Source organism: Polyodon spathula, chromosome 4 (genome assembly GCF_017654505.1).
Source record: "Polyodon spathula isolate WHYD16114869_AA chromosome 4, ASM1765450v1, whole genome shotgun sequence".
Classification (NCBI taxonomy): domain Eukaryota; kingdom Metazoa; phylum Chordata; class Actinopteri; order Acipenseriformes; family Polyodontidae; genus Polyodon; species Polyodon spathula.
The window spans coordinates 9,873,968-9,894,705 of NC_054537.1; the positions used below are offsets into that span (position 1 = coordinate 9,873,968).

The window sequence follows — 20,738 nt, forward strand, 5'->3', positions numbered from 1 at the left end:
TGCACTCATGGTCAAGATGCTAAAGCATTATGTGTTTAGAAATGCATCAATAGGAAAACCACATTGTATTAACATTTACTGTCATATACTGTTTATTTCCCTTTTGTCAGTTCCCTTCAAAGCATCTTTCCTTTTGTTGTTTTAACCGTCTGATGGATGAGTACAGTATTATGGATGGTATAATGATTCCCTTGCTAATCTGGAAGTCTAGTTTTACAACTACACAGCAAAGGCCGACTTAAAGCGCGCTTTAAAAGAAAAGACAAACGGCTGAACACAATGTACAATAACTTCCTGGACTGAAGACAGACATTTAAAAACACAAAACTAAATATTTAAACTTATATCTCAGCCTTACTTCAATGACAAGATAATTCTATATTAGTGCTCATTACAATTTAGATATTTAATTTTAGGATTTACTCAAGTTTCTACATTAAAGCATGGGTCTTCCTGTAGTGTTATGATAAACATCCAGTTTCACAAGGAAGATTATACATAAAATACGGCATAGTTTAAAATAACAACTGGATTATGTAGACACAAATAAAGCACTGTTTATACCGCAGCATATGCATATGCATATATATATATATATATATATATAATATAATATATATATATATATATATATATATATATATATATACACACACACACACACACACACACACACACATTAAAATACACTACAAAAACATAATACCTAGCTCTTTATACATTTATGATGCAAATTAATTTAACACCGAGTTAGAGGTGCTAACATGATCACTATGGCAAGCCAAACTGACTCCTAATGAAAATCGCATCCCCAATATATGTACAATATTTGCAACACAATGTTTAAAACTTTCACAGTTTAGCCAGCTGCACCCAGCATAAATAGTAATGATAATAACAATTTTACAGAGAACAAAATAATCGCTCTCTGCAAAAAAAATAAATAAAATAAAATAAAAAATCCTTTAAAAAATAAAGCAGTCATAGTGATATTGTGATGTGGTAGAGTTGTTGTTAACTCTTTGTCCCAATGTATAGAGAACGGAGGGCCAAAGCATGGCTGCTGTAAATTAAAAGTAAGGTCTACAGTAGGATGCCTAGCAGAGGCTGATCTAGATAAGGAATGCTCAAAGCCTGAGGTCCTATAGCAGTGCCTTTTGAGAGTAATGAGATTGCTGTTGACTGTCTGCTTGCTGGGGAAGGCTTGTAGAGGCAACAGTGTAGTTTGGCATATTTGGGTATGCAGACATGTCAGCACTAGCAGCAGCATGAGCAGATGGGCTGTAGACAGGAGGCTGGTTCATATATGTGCTTCCTGGTACTGAATTTACCATAGTGCTGCAGGGTGGGGGGGAGACAAAAGACTCAAATCAGTTTTTATGTTAGTTCAAACATTTCCACTTATAAACTACCTCAGATTTGGATAAAAAGCCAGGTGGTTTTAGAATACCCTAATTTGCTTTCAACAAAAAGCCTTATCGCCAAAACTTTTGTATTTAAAGTTAGTTTAATTACTTTGTGTAGGTGCTTTGATCTGGCTGGCTGGTCAGGGTAGCTCCTGAGTTTGGTGGAAGTGCTCCTTGGTTCAAGGACGGCTGCTGTTCTTGTGGAACACTGTAGCCCTGTACTGGTCCCATTTGAGCACCACCATTTACTACATATGCACTGCTTTGTGCTTGTCCAGGGTAAACCTAGTGGTGAAACCATTGTAAAAGATCAAAAAGGACTTCTAAATACATGCAAAACATTCACACCAGAGCAGCGCAATCTTTTTGCTGTTACTAATGGCCAGTGTGGTTACGATACAGACAGACAATGACAAAAACATACAAAATTTAAACACGTTTCTGTAATTTAGTTATTTTTCTTGCGAAACATTCACCTGTTATAAAATTGATTATTCCTTGATCAATCGGGTTATAGCATTTAATATAGATGTAAAACATATCCACGGACTAGACTTCCAAACTACCCCAGTTTAATACGAACATTTTACATTTAAAAAGAAAGTAAAGTGTTTCAATTGTTCATATTTTAGTGCGCTTGTACATTGTGATGTTACCACAAGGGGGAGCCCAGTGGCACTACACGAACAGCTCTGCATCTCGGAATGTTAAAAGCTTAATGTTATCTGTGGCGTTCTATCATAATTCACAATTAGTGTTTCTAAACAACGACACTGGTTAAGTCTGTAAAATTCAAATAAGAAAACTAAATAATGCACTTCCTACACTATTCTTTAAATTATTTGTTCTAATATAACCATTGTCATTCATTTTGCTGGTGATGTTTGTCATGGAAAAACAATAATAAAAATAATGTTAACTATTTTATTAACAACAGAATGAACTGGCATAGTTATGTGTCATACCTGTGAAATGGCTGAAGCAGGCTGTTGCATATAATATTGCTGGCTTTGCAGCTTAGCATACATGGCACACACAGGGTCTTCATTCATTAGTTTTGCATATAGTGAAAGGGCCTCCATCACCTTTACGTTCAGTTCTGACAGTTCAGAGTGTTTCCTGAAAGCAATATTATTTATTGGGTTTATTGAAGCCCCAGGCGACCACAGCTTACAAAGACATTTAGTGGGAGTTCTTAGTCAGTCCCTCACTGCAGTCAGATCATTCTTGCCATACAGGAGGCCCCATGCAAGTGGTTCTGTCCATGTATTTTTCAGATGTCAGCAGCAGCATTTTAAAAAAATTCTAATTTCAGAAAGGTATTTACTGTTTATAAATACAACATGCAAAGTCACTGTAAATCATAGTTTTTTGCACATAGTAATGTTCCATTTTTATTTGTGACTACTTGAAATTCAGAATCATGGAAAAGCTCTGCTTGTACAGTACAGAATATGCTGAAATAGCAAGCTATTCTAATGAGGGGAAAATAACTGCAAAGAAAAAATATACCTATCAATGTCTTCAAGCTTCTGATCAATCATAGGTTCCATTTGATGGCAGGCACCTACAAGCATATATATATATATATATATATATATATATATATATATATATATATATATATATATATATATATATATATATATATATAAATCTTGAATGAATTAAAGTAAATATTAAAAACAGCATCTTAAAAGAAAACCCCAATGGTCGATGTATCAAGAGCTTGCTTATTATAAATAAATAAATGCAATATAAAGAAGGACAGCGGATCAGCCTACCCTCAAGATGCAGTAGTTCGGGGGATTCTGGCTGACCATCCGTAGGGTCGGCACTTTGTAACATTTGTTGCAACAGGTCTATTTTATCCTAAATAAGCCAAAATATTAAGACATTAAAATCAAAACGTTTCAAGTAAAATTGTGACATTTTCCAATGTGTGTTTCTTTTTATGATGCACACTGTTCATGGTGCAGCTATATCGTTTTTACAGTCAATTAATTCATAAATATATGGCTAAAAGAATCGATTGGCACATTACAGTAAATCAGCCTTGAATAAGCAAGGGCTGGACGAATTCCATTAGCTAGGACACAATTTAGAAACATTAAACCATTGTAGGATTACAAAAACTGGACGGGACCATCTTTTAAAAAACATCATACATCCGCACACTCTTCTAGGAAAGCTACTGCAACTCACCAGAACTGTAACATGGATACTTACTTCATCAATATACACTGGCTCTGGTTCAGGTTCCAATGTCTCTATTTGGATTTCATCACTAAACTGCACCGTTTTCTTCTCTGTTTTGACTACAAAACAAAATGGTAATAAAATCACTTTGAATTCACAATATACTGTATGAGACAGATAGATGCAACTTATCAAAAGAGACATTACTTACTCATGTCAGGCTCTGCAGTAAGGTCTGCGGTCACGAAGTTTGAAGGAAATAAACCGATTGCTTGATATGTTTCACCCTTCCACCAGTTTGGGTCACTGTTGGACAAATGCAAAGTTATTGTGAGATCCATAGCGGAGACAAATTAAACAAATGGAAATTATATTATATTATAATATTTTGGACTGTCTACATTCTCAAAGTTCAATACGGTTATAATAAAATAAATGATCAGTATGCCATTTCTTTACACATGTTTTAACTATATTTAAGCTGTGATTTTATCATCACTAGTTTGTACCTGTATTGCTCCTAGAATGTACCTGTGCCCCTCTTCGTCGTAAAGTACAACTCGCTTTCATCTCTTAAGTATTTACAGATAAAACTACCACACAAAGGTTGACAATTATTGATATTCAACACTGATCCTCTAGAACTGATTATTGCAAAGCACTATTTTCTGCTGTCCCAAAACATGTGGTATCCTGCTTGTAGCTTGTTCAGAATACTGCTACTAGAATTCTGACTAAAATCAGGAAACGTGAACAAATTACTTTTGGCCTCATTACACCAAATCCCTGTGCAGTATAGAATAGATTTTAAGATTTTGCTGTACACCTATAAAGCCCTAAATGGATTCACACCTAGTTACTTGCAGGAGTTACTGACCCTGTATCTTCCAAACCATACTCTGAGATCACAAGATGCGGGGCTGCTGGTTATTCCAAGGGTCAACAAAAGCATCATGGGAGGGAGGGCTTTTTCTTGTAGAGCTCCGAAATTATGTAATGCTCTGTCTTGGTTTGGTCAGGGAAGCTTGAACCGTTACAGTTTACACCTCTGTAAAATGGCTTTATCATCTTAGTGGGTTTTAATGTAACTTTAAAATTGCTGCTTTTGTGTAATGTGTATACTGTTATTTAAATGGGCTGACTGTGGCAGTTATATGTGTGACATGCTAGATAAATGTATTGTGGTTTGTTCTTTTTTCTGCACTGCACTGTACAGTGCTTTGCAATACTTTTGTATAAAATGCACTATATAAATGCAATAAACGATCGGGTTTTTTTGCCTTAGAAAACATTTAGAACTCCAGTGCCTTTTCTGAATATGTACACTGTGTGCTGTACGGTATACATGTACAATATGCATCCATGCAGGTGATAACAACTGATTAAGCAAGGGCATAACTGCAATTTGTATTAATGAAAACCTTAGATATTAGACTATTCGTTAATTGTAAGACAACTGATCCTGAACTAGTTTTGCAGATTACTGCCCTCGTTTTGTATTTAACTTGTTAGATGGGGAAAAGGGCTCTGCCTACATGTTTAAAGTTACAGAGATTAATACAATATGTGGTACATTACAATTAACGGTTGGTAACAGATTAGGTCCTGGTTTTACTATTAGGATGTATAGTTGAAACAAAATCACAGGGATTGTAAACATTTAGCATTGTTTTTCAAAATACTGTGCTAAAGCAGACAAATGCAGACCATTTGCTTTACAAACCCTTCTTTAAAAAAAAAAAAAAAAACTATAAAGTTTTGCTCCCAGTTGATACATGTGAATCATAAGAATCTAGTTGACACGTGAATCATAAGAATCTAGTTGATATGTTCTGCTGGCCTTTCTTCAGGGGACATACTGAACTGTGATAAAATAAGACTTCTTTAGAGAAAGAACTAAATAATTTCATGTGTATGCTCTCACAGGACAGCAGCTGGAATATGATCAGATCAACATGCTCTTCCGATTTACCTGTTGTCAAGAATTGTGATGATTTCCCCCGCTTTAAATGTCAGTTCATTGTCCTCAGCAGCTTCAAAGTCATAAATCGCTCGCACTTTTCTGCCCTCTGATTTTGTGTTTGTTGCAAGGCTTGATGCACTAGGATACAGGCTGATGAGGCCCTGCTGCTGTGGCCTTTGTTCTTTTAACGATAACTCGATAGCTGGATATAAAGAAAGGTTACACCACATCACTGGCATATAGATACTGATCTATCTATCTATCTATGCATGCAGGAGCAGTACGAACCCAAGAATATGATTCTCTCACACTGGGTTTACAATTGTTTACATATAGTGTAGGCCTTTTGAAAAAGCATTAGTGTTGGAGGAAAACCTTGACCAGACCAAAAAAAAAAAAGACAGCACATGATAGCACTATGTAACACAATTTTTGTTCCTGGGTAGTGTTATTTCCTAATTGCTTATGCCTCAAAAGTACAGAAAATGGCTATTATTCCCCACAAACTTTGCTTTTGTGATCAGGACAGTGATATTTTGAAATTTACCTATTTCCAATGAGAAAACGGGCGAATGTGTGTCTTTCGTTCACATAAAGTCAGAAAAAAACAACATATGAATCCAAATTAACATGTGTTTATACTAAAGTAATACAAAAATGACTACAAAAGATTTAGAAGTGAGTAGTTTTTCAAGATTTACGATTATACTGTAAATCACTTTCACGAATCAGCCCCCAAATGTAGTCTCCCATCATGTTCTCGTTATACTGTCCTTGGTAGTGGCGTTCAAAGTCCAGTATATCCTGGTAGAAGCGCTCGCCTTGCTCCTCCGAGTACGCTCCCATGTTCTCCTTGAACTTATCAAGATGAGCATCAAGGATATGGACTTTGAGGGACATCCTACAGCCCATTGTGCCGTAGTTCTTCACCAGAGTCTCAACCAGCTCCACATAGTTTTCGGCCTTGCGATTGCCCAGGAAGCCCCGAACCACTGCGACAAAGCTGTTCCAAGCCGATTTCTCCTTACTAGTGAGCTTCTTGGGGAATTCATTGCACTCCTGGATCTTCTTTATCTGTGGCCCGACGAAGACACCGGCTTTGACCTTTGCCTCAGACAGCTTAGGGAAGAAGTCTTGAAGGTACTTGAAGGCTGCCGACTCCTTATCTAGAGCTCTGACAAATTGTTTCATAAGGCCCAATTTGATGTGCAATGGTGGCATCAGCACCTTCCGGGGGTCCACCAGTGGCTCCCACTTGATGTTGTTCCTCCCCACAGAGAACTTGGTCCGTTGTGGCCAGTCCCGCCTGTGGTAGTGTGCCTTGGTGTCCCTGCTGTCCCAAAGGCAAAGATAGCAGGGAAACTTGGTAAAGCCACCTTGGAGACCCATCAGGAATGCCACCATTGCAGCCTCTTGATGCCATCTCAGAAAAATGCAGATATGTATCCACTTAGGCAGCTGGAACTAAACTGAACTGGTGGGCTTAAGGCCCCTGTATTTATACTACTATTTATATTACTGGAAAGTTCTAGAAGTTACTCCAAGTTTAGTCAGCACTGAATCTATCTGGAATGTTCTGGAAAATAGGTAAATTTCAAAATATCACTGTCCTGGTCACAAAAGCAAAGTTTGTGGGGAATAATAGCCATTTTCTATACTTTTGAGGCATAAGCAATTAGGAAATAACACTTACTACCCAGGAACAAAAAAAAAAAAAAAAAAAAAAAAAAAAATTGTTACACGGTGTAGCGAGACTGTTTGTTTATGCGTTTTTTTTTAAATTATAAATCATCATCAATAATAATAATAATAATAATAATAAACATTAAGTGTTGTTTTATCTATTTTACTTTTATTACAGCAATACAGGTCTATTTTTAAAAATGGAATTTCATATCACTAAGATTAAAAGGTGTAGTCAAAAAAACAAAACACATATAAAAACTAATTCACCCACATTTGTGTTTTTGATTTGGTTGGTGGTGTCTCACACATTACTTTGGAGTCCAGGTCAATCTGGAACTGATCTTTCAATAGCTGCAACAATTCAACTTGCCTTTTGCCAGGTCCTCCTCTTCCTTTTTAGTTGCTGCTGTTGTGGGGTCCTTAGCTACTAAAGCAGGGCTTGCTTTTGCCTGGTCTGCCTCCTAACTCAGATAAAAGAAAAAGTATTTCAAAATAAACTATCAGTGCTTAAAATTAACTACACTGAAAATACAGATTTCAGCATCTTACTCTTGATACATTCTTTCTGTTTTTCTTAAACAACAGGGAGATGCAGATACCATTCCCGGAGAGTATTACGAATACATAACAGCAAGCAACTGGTAATACACAATAAGTACTTTTTCATATTTATGTTTTAATCTGCCACGAAATCGCAGTAATATGCTGTAGTAAATTAAATGCGATTTAAGTACTGCAAAAGGATACTCCAATTACACAAGCAGTATGACTAAGTCATGATTTCAGGCGATGTGAAAATGGTCAATTAACAAACCCCTTGTAAAATGTAACCTTTGTTATAATTGAGTTTTTAGAAAGCAAAGTGGTTCTATATGCGGTGTATACACACCTGAGAGCCTGCTGTTGGAAATGCTACTCCTTGCTCCTTTAGGTTTTTTATCATTGCTGATATCAGACTAAGCTGTGGGTCATTCTTGAAGTCTTCTGCCCATTCTACCATTAGGGCTTTTAATTTTTCACAGACCCTCGGATGACCCTGAAAGTAGAAAGAATATAGTTGTTTTAACACTCACAAGTATTCTCTATTGCACAGCTCAGTGCATTGTCCCTTTCATAAAGGACTTCTATTTTGTATCTAATTTGGAAGAGCAGATCCTAACTAACTATAGCCTGTAATATTTCAGTATGTAGAAAAAGATGTTGCTTTAATACAGTACACTATGAAGAAAACGAATACAGGTGTGTATAACAATAGATGTGTTATTTCAGGAAATTAAACAGTTTAATGCTTGCACAAAGGGAGACACATTTGGTTGGAGGCGAGGGACAATGGCAGCTGAACATGTTGTCTAGAAGAGTTTATATAAAGTCTGTAAATCAGAAAACTTTGTTGAATTGCTTCATAACTGAATTCATGATGAAAAATAGCATTCTGTACTGAATTCTTACCCATATTAAAAAACTGACTCACCTACCTTATTTAAAACATTGCTAACTTCACTTGCAAAATCTCTCGAACAAACTTCTAGATGAAAGATTTTGCCACAGTTTGATACACATGCTCCTAGAAGCTTAAAAGAAAAGATTTAACTTCAGACATCTGAACAATCTTGATTGTGTTTTCAAATAAATGCCATAGTGAGAAAGCTGTAGAAGCCACAGCATACTCTCTAATATAGGAATAAATCCTATATTAGAGTAACAGTAACAACTAAAACATGATAACATGGACTGCTGGAATATTTCTCTTTGGACTGAAAAGATTATCACACTGGTAGGGGATAAAAGATAGTCAGATCTAATTGATCTGAATATCTTAATGACAACCAACATCTCTAACAGTGTGTGAGTGTCGCTGGATTGTATTTAAAAGTATCTCTAAGAGAAAGAAAAGAGAAGTCAAAACTTGAAATATTTTAATTTAATATATATGGCTAAACATCGCATCTGAGTGTACACAATATGAGCCACATTTAGGGAGAAGGATACATTATACAAATCTAATATCCTTTTAGCTCAGTGCTGAAGGGATGCTATTTCTGGCCGGATGTCCACTTCAAGGGCCTATACTATAGTAACCAGATACTAAAACCATTTGGGAGGTGAGAACAGAGGCTCAGGGCTGCTCACAAGTTCATTATAAATTACTTCACTGCAACAGTTAAAAATGTAGACAGTTGTGTGTGTGTGTGTGTGTGCGCGCATGTGTGTATAACGAGTTGAAGAACAGTTTCAAGATCTGATCTCTTAAACATGTTCCACTTCAGTGCTGGTTTTCTTTTGTCACACAATTATTGGCCAATATTTCAGATGAGTTTCTGTAATGTTTTGGGATTTTATAGGACTTCCAACAAGCTAAATCAAAAGAAGTCGAGACAGGGAGGCGGTACCTATATTTGGTGTCAAATGACTCCTTTGCTGGGCTAGGGAGGAAAATAACTGTGAATGCTACATTTCAAATGATCAGCAAGGCCATGCAGTAACTTCCAGAGCTGTTCCTTTCCTCCAGGTTTCAGTAGCTTGGTAACATCCATTAATGATGGGTAAGTGGGTTGCAGTGGTGAGGGAACACTTTAATTGGGCATTTGAATTAGGGTAGAAAACAACAGGTAAAACAATGAGGCAGCCACTAAAGTAACTTACATAATTCTGTCTGCTAGGCCATTTTGAAAAAGATGCTTCTATACTTAACTTTTATAATGCTAGATTCATCTGATCAATGTCTTTTAGTACCCTAGTACAATGTAGTGTACAGCTTCCATTGTCAGGTAGGCCATTGTGGTCAGCATAACCTTGCATTACACAAAAATCACCTTTACAAAGAAATATACAAACGAAAGAAACCATTCCAGGCTTCAGTATGTGTGCCTTATATTGTTGCAGGGCGTCATTAATGATAGATGCAAAAGCAAGCGCTTAGATGTAATGGCTTGATTATCTTAGGAATGACTTACTGTCAGTGCTTGCATAGCTATGTGAGGATCTTTGTGGTTCACACGTCTCATAATGGACCTTAGGCTTTCTTTAGGCCTAACGGAAATAAAGATGCAAGATTAATAATTACATTTATGAAATACTAACTTATACTGAAAACAACATTAAAATTATATTTTCAATGTTAAATAAAACAATGTTATATAAATATATATATATATATATATATATATATATATACACACACACACACACACACACACACACACACACACACACACACACAGTGGCTTGCAAAAGTATTGACCCCCCCCTTGGCATTTTTCCTATTTTGTTGCCTTACAACCTGGAATAAAAATTGATTTTTATTTGGATTTCATGTATGGACATACACAAAATAGTCCAAATTGGTGAAGTGAAATGAAAAAAATAACTTGTTTAAAAAAATTCTAAAAAATAAATAACGGAAAAGTGGTGCGTGCATATGTATTCACCCCCTTTGCTATTAAGCCTCTAAATAAGATCTGGTGCAACCAATTACCTTCAGAAGTCACATAATTAGTTAATAAAGTCCACCTGTGTGCAATCTAAGTGTCACATGATCTGTCACATGATCTCAGTATATATACACCTGTTCTGAAAGGCCCCAGAGTCTGCAACACCACTAAGCAAGGGGCACCACCAAGCAAGCGGCACCATGAAGACCAAGGAGCTCTCCAAACAGGTTAGGGACAAAGTTGTGGAGAAGTACAGATCAGAGTTGGGTTATAAAAAAATATCCGAAACTTCGAACATCCCACGGAGCACCATTAAAGCCATTATTAAAAAATGGAAAGAATATGGCACCACAACAAACCTGGCAAGAGAGGGCCGCCCACCAAAACTCACGGACCAGGCAAGGAGGGCATTAATCAGAGAGGCAACAAAGAGACCAAAGATAACCCTGAAGGAGCTGCAAAGCTCCACAGCGGAGATTGGAGTATCTGTCCATAGGACCACTTTAAGCCGTACACTCCACAGAGCTGGGCTTTACGGAAGAGTGACCAGAAAAACGCCATTGCTTAAAATAAAAAATAAGGAAACACGTTTGGTGTTCGCCAAAAGGCACGTGGGAGACTCCCCAAACATATGGAAGAAGGTACTCTGGTCAGATGAGACTAAAATTGAGCTTTTTGGCCATCAAGGAAAACGCTATGTCTGGCGCAAACCCAACACCTCTCATCACCCCGAGAACACCATCCCCACAGTGAAGCATGGTGGTGGCAGCATCATGCTGTGGGGATGTTTTTCATCGGCAGGGACTGGGAAACTGGTCAGAATTGAAGGAATGATGGATGGTGCTAAATACAGGGAAATTCTTGAGGGAAACCTGTTTCAGTCTTCCAGAGATTTGACTGGGATGGAGGTTCACCTTCCAGCAGGACAATGACCCTAAGCATACTGCTAAAGCAACACTCGAGTGGTTGAAGGGGAAACATTTAGATGTCTTGGAATGGCCTAGTCAAAGCCCAGACCTCAATCCAATTGAGAATCTGTGGTATGACTTAAAGATTGCTGTACACCACCGGAACCCATCCAACTTGAAGGAGCTGGAGCAGTTTTGCCTTGAAGAATGGGCAAAAATCCCAGTGGCTAGATGTGCCAAGCTTATAGATACATACCCCAAAAGACTTGCAGCTGTAATAGCTGCAAAAGGTGGCTCTACAAAGTATTGACTATGGGGGGGGAGGGGGGTTAATATTTGTGCACGCTCAAGTTTTCTGTTTTTTTGTCTTATTTCTTGCTTGTTTCACAATAAAAAATATTTTGCATCTTTAAAGTGGTAGGCATGTTGTGTAAATCAAATGATACAAACCCCCCAAAAAATCCATTTTAATTCCAGGTTGTAAGGCAACAAAATAGGAAAAATGCCAAGGGGGGTCAATACTTTCGCAAGCCACTGTATATATATATATATATATATATATATATATATATATATATATATATATATATATAATATATATGTAATAGAGACATTTAGATTTATTGTTGGGAACTTTAGTATGAAACACACTAGGGTTTTATAAACAGCACATGGAACACTTTGTAGACAGAAATTATATTTGATTACCAGAAGATTAGATAATGTTAATGTTATAAACATTAACTGCATGTTTGCTGAAATGATTGGTAATATAAATTAAAACCATGAAGCTGAATCTCTAGCAACAGGAATTTGTATTTTAGTCTATACTGCAATAATAAAATAAACTTCTGTAAAATGATGACAAACCTAGACCGAAATCAGTCATGCCATGTGTATATGAAGACAAATCTATGAATTAAAGCAATATAAAATATATACTGTAATCTATCTTAAAAGGAATACAGTAATCTCTGTGGTTCAAGTTTCAATGCATTGGTCTATATTTGGCTGTGTCTTAGATTTAAAATCTGTACCTTGTATATCTGGAAGATCTAATTTTAGAAAATGCTGTAGCGCTCTTTTGAGCTCCTGGTTTGGGACTACAGGGGGGTTCACTGTACCTAGCACTGCCACCTTATACATTGTGTTAGACAGTGTTAGTTATCCCATCCTTCTCATATGGGGACATGTGGTTCCATATGTACATTTGTAGCAGCTTCCAGCAACAGAAAGTACAGTGCTCCCTGACAAAGATATTAAAAGTAGCCTGTAGCATCTATACATAAGATGGCAACTAGAAAGAAAATGTCACTTACATCTGTGGAAAAGAAAGATCTGTAAGACTTACAATGGATGTAAAGATAAAGATAATGTAGAATGCTAAAAATAAGATACTGTAGATATTGAAAACAGGAAAGATTGTCAAGCCAAGCATGATCTCAATACATATGACTACAGTGGTCAGGACCCTTGAGAATAACTCCTACTGCATCTCTACTCAAGCGGGATAAATAGCTGAGTGAACAATAAAATACTTTATTCATATCAGTGTTATGAAACCTAAATAATGAGAAATGTACTCAACTTACATAGGTGTAAAATGGAATACAGAATATTTGAAGCTGCTTTACAATTTATTAAAAAATATATATATGTATGGTGCTGTCCCACATATCTGAAATAAACTGCACAATTTATACATTACACTCTACTTAACTCACTCACCCTGTGCGAGACTGCCCTACTTTGTCACAGATATCCAGTATAAGTCCCCAGTCTTCAGCTGTGTTCATCTCACTGGTTGCTCTCTCTGTTGAATAAAAAAGTTACAGTAAATAGGTGCAAACCAGACAGACAGGAGTTGGACAAACAAACAGAGTTGGACATTAACCATGACCCGGCAGCCCGGGGCCAGTAGAGTTTGGCCTCTAGTTATGAAGCACCACAGGCCCGACGGGGCCGGTTACATTTAACTAGTATTATGGTATAGTGCACATGGCTTCTGTTTCATGAATCTAGGAAAATAGATGAGTGTCAATAAACTGAAAAAAAAAAATTTACAAACCAAGATTTTAAAACATAACTATGCCCCACCTCCCATAACAGTGTAACTGAACTAATCCAAAGTTTCCCACCGCACACCATATTTGTTGTACAGTCAAAATCTGAGATTACGTAAATTCTATTGAGACTGATTCCCTGGACATGGCAAATCTTTTACAGCTTCGATCTTCTACAACTAAGCAAACAATAAGCCAAAAGGAAAGTGCTGAAATCAACAATGATCAAGAAATTCTGAAAAAAAGACCATTTAGTGGAGACTTCATCTGGCTTTATATGACAGTGAAAATATAAACAATTCTCTATGTTGTTTGCAGTCAGTTTGCCAGACTTTCTGATAAAACAGTTTTTTTTGTTGGGAATTCAACATTAGGTTTACATCACGTCCAGTCTCACAGTAATAATTCGCAAGACAGCAGGTGTTTGTGTGCTGTGACTGCAGCGAACAAGCCACAAGATGCACCTATGGATGCCCAGATATGGGATCGAACTGTTCTGATGTGTTCATGTCAGAAATGCCATTCACAATCTTTCCAGGACTCGCTGGTATCACCAGCAAGATTGGCGCCGACTTGGGAGAAGGCTACCAGTGCCAAGCGACAATGCTCTGAGAAGGACTATTATTTATTAGGCTATAAACCTATTGTTATTGTTAAGAGTTTTATTTTTATTTTTATTTTTTTTTTTTTTTTTTTTTTTTTTTTTTCTTCTCAAAACTTTAAACTGCTGCTGCTTCAAAGCTGTGTGACTGATCAAGTTCTGACTTGGCAGCTAACAAGCTCGATGCTTTGGCTGTCTGATGCTGAAAAAATGTTGCTACTGCGTCCTTGCAATTGGCGCCGTGACGCATTTTTCGATAAAACCTTTCAAAATCTTCTTGGGAACCAGTGAAGCGACTGATGCGAAGCTTGGCATATATCATCGAAGCAGAAGTTGCTGTGATAAATTTTAATGTCAAAATGGCTTCCACAAATCTTATCGAAACGTGCCCCTAAAAACAAACTGCTGCTGTTTGAAAACCGTTTGTCCAACAAACTCCAAACTTGGTAGTTATCGTCCCAGTAACAATGGGATACAAATATGTGCAAATGGTGGTGTTTTATAAAACAATATGGCCTCCACATACGTTTACATTTGAAATTTAAACCTGCGTCAGTTGACAAACGATTTACTTTACTAACTCCAAACTTCACAACATCTTCCCTGATACTGTATCAATGCAACTGACTTTTAAAAAATTGTGTTGACCGAAAAGAAAATGGCTGTTTGACACATTCTTTAGAAACCTTTCGAAATCTTCTTCTTGGAAACCGATGAAGCGATGGATCTGACAATTGGCATATATTATCAGCATACAAATTTGCATCAAGTTTGCGAAGCAGAAGTTTCTGCAATACATTTTAATATAAAAATGGCTGCCACAAATCTTATCGAAACTCGCCCTTAACAGCAAACTGCTGCTATTGGACACCGTTTCACCAACAAACTCCAAACATGGTAGTTACTGCCCAGTAACAATGGAATACAAATATGTCAAAATGGTTACGTTTTGGCCGCCAGGTGTATGTTTACGTCTGAAATTTAAAACTGCCTCAGTTGACAAACGGTTTACTTGGGATTTATTATTTGACGGTCACCAGACCTGGAAAAAGACACAACAAACACTTATTCACCGAATCACTGTTGTCTGATTATCACTCTGGCACCGCATCACCGCTACACCTGTTCCCCTTACTTGCCACTTTGCCACAGGAACACATAATAGATTTTCAGAATATTTATTTCAGTAAAAGTAAACTAAATCACACACACACCAGCTACATCCAGTTCCCTGGAATTGCTGCCCGATGTTCCCTTTCAAGTTCGAAATGTAACTATTACCTAATGGGTGTTTACCTCCTAAAGACTAGGGATGGGAATTTCAAATAAGATATTTGAATATACCAAGAATAAAAGTTTTGAATACCTGAATACTCAACCTCTAATTACTCATAACGGTGACAGGTTGTTAGAATGTATTAGCAGCAACCACACATAGAGGTGAGATGCTCAAATGAAGAAAAGGCAGGCAAAGAAAGAACCGAGGAAGCGAGCACAGAATTTGCAATAACAGCAGTGCTCCCGCCAGTGAGGCGAGGTTTGTCAAAGAGGGAATAGCTCTTTGGGGTGGCTAGATGCAACACGAGACTATCATTTACATAGTGCCAGGTTTAAGCTGGATACAGAAGAACGAGATCGCTATCGGTTATAAGTTCACTGAGAAGCAGAGATTTGTTAGTCAGAGAGCGACAATTGAAAAAGGAGATTTGAAGCAAAACAGATTCATTCATTCAAATCCATTCAAAAGCAAAACGGCATTTGCTCCAGTGCAAAGTTTAGCATACCAATAAAAAATATAAGCAAACAAGCCATATTATCCCCAAAAAGGAATTTAACAGCTAATGCTTAACGATGGTATCTTTCAACTCCCTTTCCAGCAGAGAGTTGCTAAATCTGCACATCATTATTTTGTCAACGTCAGCTGCATACATTAATTCCCAAAATTATTCGCATCCAGATTTAAAGAGCAAGTAAAAGCTACTTGTGTCTATAAAAAGTAATTACAAAATAATGCATTTATATTAGAATTTCAAAGTAAGCAAAGTCCACATATTTAAGCAAAATGTTTTGCTACAATTTATTACACAGAAAAAAATGTGGTGAAAGACAGAACAAGACACAAACAAATATATATTTCAGGCACAAAAACAACATCATATTATATAGATACCATAATACCAAGTGACACAGAAGAAAAAAAATGTTAAGCAATTTCTAAATTAAGAGAAATTCAGTATTAATTGGTAGTAAGAATACAGAAAAGGCAAAGCCATAAGCTGTATTTTGTTTTAAATTTCTCATTTATTCCATTTTTTCTTTTGCATTTTATTTAAAAAAAAAACAAAACAAAACAAAAAAAAAAAAAACATTCATGGAACCAACCAGTCCTTACATTTATTTTTAGTCTTCCAAGATTGACATACTTCCCATTGCGTGGTTTCTCATTAGTCAGAGAATGCGCAAGTGCATTCATAAATAACACATTTTTTAAAATGCGCTTACGAGAACTGCGAATTCAAACACTTAACTTTAGTTTTCAGAAGTCCATTTTTTATATTTGTCTCAATTCTGTTAACTGTTGCTTGATTGAAATAAACACAAATGATAAACAATGTACTGGCATTTACTTGAACAGCATACAATACCGTGAAAGTTTGATTTGATTTTCCGCATTTTTGCATATTTTTTATATTGAATGTTATCATGTCATTTTTTCTCTCAGACCCCCCCCCCCCCCCCCCCCCCCCTACTACTACAAACCACAAAAAGATCTGGCCAAATTCAATGTGAAAATGTGCAAAAATGCAGAAAATCAGAAACAGGGCAAATACTTTTCCACGGCACTGTAGCTTGAATGTAAAAGTCCAGTACATTCAAGCTAGTAATAGGTATATCCATCCATCATCATCATTAACCGTTTAATCCTTTTACAGGGTCGCGGTGAGCCGGAGCCTAACCCTGCAGACACAGGGCGCAAGGCGGGACTACACCCTGGACGGGATGCCAGTCCACTGCTGGGCACCACACACACACACAAACAGGGCAATTTAGAGTGACCAATCAACCTGAACAGCATGTCTTTGGTACTGTGGGAGGAAACCGGAGTACCTGGAGAAAACCCATGCTAACACAGGGAGAACATGTAAACTGCACAGACAAACCCATAAGCCAGAATCAAACCCAGGACCCTGGAGCTGTGAGGCAGCAGCGCTAACCACCACGCCACCGTGCCGCCCAGTAAAAGGTATATGAAATGGAAAAACATGGAAATGACCTCTCAAATGGAAAAGAGTAATGTTGAAACGGAAAATCACTTTGGTCTACAAATTACATTTATATACACAAATGGTGTTGGATATTTCTTATTCATTTTTATTAGTACAGATCAGCACAAACCAACATAGCACTTCCTTAGGAGATCAGTATGAGCTGCTATAGGAAGTCTGGAGCAGCTTCCCTGTTTGGCTGGTGCTTGCAGTCTGCCACAAAACACTGCAATACACGGCTAACTAGCTTTAATTTGTATTAAAGTACGATTACTTACTGTAGAAATCACATTGAAGCTTATGTAGGACCTTGGAAAAGGGTAAAAGTTATTAATGTAGATTATATACACTATTTAAGACTTTCAATGTAATACTGTTGCAGCTCACTTGTCAGAACGTGTCGCCACAAGAGGCACTCAGATCCATGAGCAAACTATACAGCTGGTGAGTGCGTAGGGTAAAAAGTTTCAAAGTGAAAGCAAATGCAGCGTTAACCCATTCATTAATGCCTACATTTTTATATTGTGTATCTGTGTTTGCACCATACGTTTTAGCACCCTAAAGGCCTGGACACACCAGCGCTTCGCTTTTTTTTTTTTGTGATGCGCAGTAGACAGTGCCACATCAGCGCGTCTATACCCAAGTGTCAATTCCCTTTCCCAGGTTAAAAATAAAAATAAAAAGTACTTTATAGCATTACATTTAACGCTAAAATACCCTCCCTCTCCCCACTGTTGCTCTTACCTAACACAAAGAAAATATTGTTTTGGGAAAACATGAAAAGTGTGACATTAACAGAAGAGGAGGAAGAAGAGATTTGTACTGTACATAAGTTTGAACATAAATTTCCATTTGACTTGAACTTCTTAAAAAGGGAATTTAGATAGTCTTCTAAAATAACAAACCTTTGTCTTAAATCATCTGAAGTACAATACCTATTTAAACATAGATAGAGAATCACAGTATGTGTTCATGCGTATTTCTACGTGTGTATACTTTTTGTGTGTAAACAGTCAGTAATAAGACCACAGTTTTACAGCAACTGATTATGCAGCAAAAGATCTGACTGGTACATCTTGCTGTAGCTCATATAATGATATTTTTCATTTAATAAAGATTGAATCAGCAAAACAAAGCACAGAAATATAAAATTAACAAATGATTGGGATTTAGCTTTGCATTGTATTACACTAGGGCTACTCCATGAACACGGATAGTTAGTCACATTGATAAGTCATGAATATCTGACTAATGGCAAGCCTGCGTGTGGTTTACCTTTATTTTTAGTTTTTTGTGGTAGTGACAAAGGCATCATTAAAACAAAATAACAGTCCTCATTGCAACGTCTTCGGCATGCCAGTAGTGTAGATGCAGTGATTTTGGGGGTTTTATTGTATGACATGTTTGGGGATTTTTAGGTCTACATTTAGTATGTTTGTATTTTGTGGTTTTATTGACAACCAAGCAGTAATGGAAACTCGACAAATTTTCATGGAAAGACTCACTAACTAATTATATGGTCCCTTGAGAAAGATATGTACAACCTATTGAAACGTTGGGCAGCTGGCATATATATATCTCTGGAAAAAATCAAGCAGGACAATGATCCATGCCACACAGCCAGGTCAATCAAGCTGTGGATGGAGGACCACCAGATCAAGACCCTGCCATGGCCAGCCCAATCTACAAACCTGAACCCCATTGAATACCTCTGGAATGTGATCAAGAGGAAGAAGGATGGTCACAAGCCATCAATCAAAGCCAAGCTGCTTGAATTTTTGCGCCAGGAGTGGCATAAAGTCACCCAACATCAATGTGAAAGACTGGTGGAGAGCATGCCAAGACGCATGAAAGCTGTGCTTGAAAATCAGGGTTATTCCACCAAATATTGATTTCTGAACTCTTCCTAAGTTAAAACATTAGTATTGTGTTGTTTAAAAATGAATATGAACTTATTTTCTTTGCATTATTCGAGGTCTGACAACACTGCATCTTTTTTGTTATTCTGACCAGTTGTCATTTTCTGCAAATAAATGCTCTAAATGACAATATTTGTATTTGGAACTTGGGAGAATTGTTGTCAGTAGTTTATAGAATAAAACAAAAATGTTCAGTTTACCCAAACACATACCTATAAATAGTAAAACCAGAGAAACTGATAATTTTGCAGTGGTCTCAATTTTTTCCAGAGCTGTGTGTGTGTGTGTGTGTGTGTATATATATATATATATATATATATATATGCACACACACTCCCTTTACTGTACTGCGTATTAACCTTAGTCTGAAAGCCCTTAGCTTCCATGAACACAGTTAAATTCAAACACCGCTGCTGGATGAGTTCCAGTGATTAACTGTGTTCTATGCCAACAACTTCTGGACACTATACTATTGACACGTCATTAATAACAGGGAATCTTTATTGCCACAATTATCAAACATTACCTACTGTAGTTCTGAAACAAGAATCAACGGATGATGCCATATTAATTCCGCGAACAATAGTCTCAGATACATAAATATTGTAAATATTGTATTGTTTTTATTATACAACCTGCTTTGAACAAAACTGTCTAACAGTGTCATTGATAAATACTAGTATGTGTTTAGAAATAGCATACCGATTTAATATATGCAAAATACACCATGAATCTCTGCACGCTATACGCTTTACGATAAGGCTGCTAATACAATATACAAGACCTGAGATTTTGATAGTATAAAGCAAGTAAAAACGACAAAGGCAGGATTAGACAGCTAGTACCAAACAGACTGGGAAAACAAAGCACAAGCATGACAGCGGGCAGCTTACCAACATCATGGTCAAATTGATTCGTTGTAAAGAAAGGCATTGCAGAAATAAAAAAATAAAAAAGAACACGTTATATTATTTATATTGCTTTTCACTGGACTCTGTTTAGAGCTTAAAACAAATAATTAAATAAATAAACAATTTGAGTCAGCTGCGTAACAGGGAGTCAAGGCGCTCCAGCACTAACTAGGCATTCTGGGAAACGGCCGTCTGCTTTGCTGCCTGGATAAACATGAAGAAGAGAATAATTGGAGAACTCGTGTAATGTATAATGTATATTTGCTTCAAATTAACTCGATTTTTGTTTAATATACAGTACATAGAATGTGTCCTGATCACTAAGTTACTAAGCAAGTTACTTTCCTTTTTTTTTTTTTTCAGGCGACCTGGTCAGGCCGGGCAC

The 20,738-nt window shown here is 36.9% G+C and overlaps 1 protein-coding gene across 2 annotated transcripts; it reads right to left on the reverse strand.

Moving 5' to 3' along the window:
- Window positions 1-652: 652 nt before the first annotated feature.
- Window positions 653-20,512, reverse strand: LOC121314149 (signal transducing adapter molecule 1-like). Of its 2 annotated transcripts, XM_041247139.1 has the most exons (14): window positions 20,336-20,512; window positions 13,322-13,406; window positions 10,209-10,284; window positions 8,730-8,825; window positions 8,144-8,290; window positions 7,625-7,715; window positions 5,578-5,770; window positions 3,817-3,911; window positions 3,636-3,724; window positions 3,191-3,278; window positions 2,919-2,973; window positions 2,372-2,525; window positions 1,516-1,691; window positions 653-1,338 (listed from the first exon to the last, which is right to left on the reverse strand). In XM_041247139.1, the coding sequence occupies exons 1-14, from the start codon at window positions 20,373-20,375 to the stop codon at window positions 1,143-1,145; spliced, it is 1,581 nt and encodes a 526-aa protein (XP_041103073.1). In that variant the 5' UTR covers window positions 20,376-20,512; the 3' UTR covers window positions 653-1,142. The 2 variants fall into 2 exon arrangements, with proteins under 2 accessions (XP_041103073.1, XP_041103074.1); XM_041247140.1 differs by lacking the exon at window positions 8,730-8,825.
- Window positions 20,513-20,738: the final 226 nt, after the last annotated feature.

Bases quoted from the DNA above. Each gene is read 5' to 3' on its own strand.
- LOC121314149 (XM_041247139.1), bottom strand. From the start codon at position 20,375: ATGCCTTTCTTTACAACGAATCAATTTGACCATGATGTTG. The intron at 13,407-20,335 runs GTAAGCTGCCCG...TTTATTCAACAG, and splicing joins TCAATTTGACCATGATGTTG to AGAGAGCAACCAGTGAGATG. The intron at 8,291-8,729 runs GTAGGTGAGTCA...TTCTACTTTCAG, and splicing joins TTAGCAATGTTTTAAATAAG to GGTCATCCGAGGGTCTGTGA.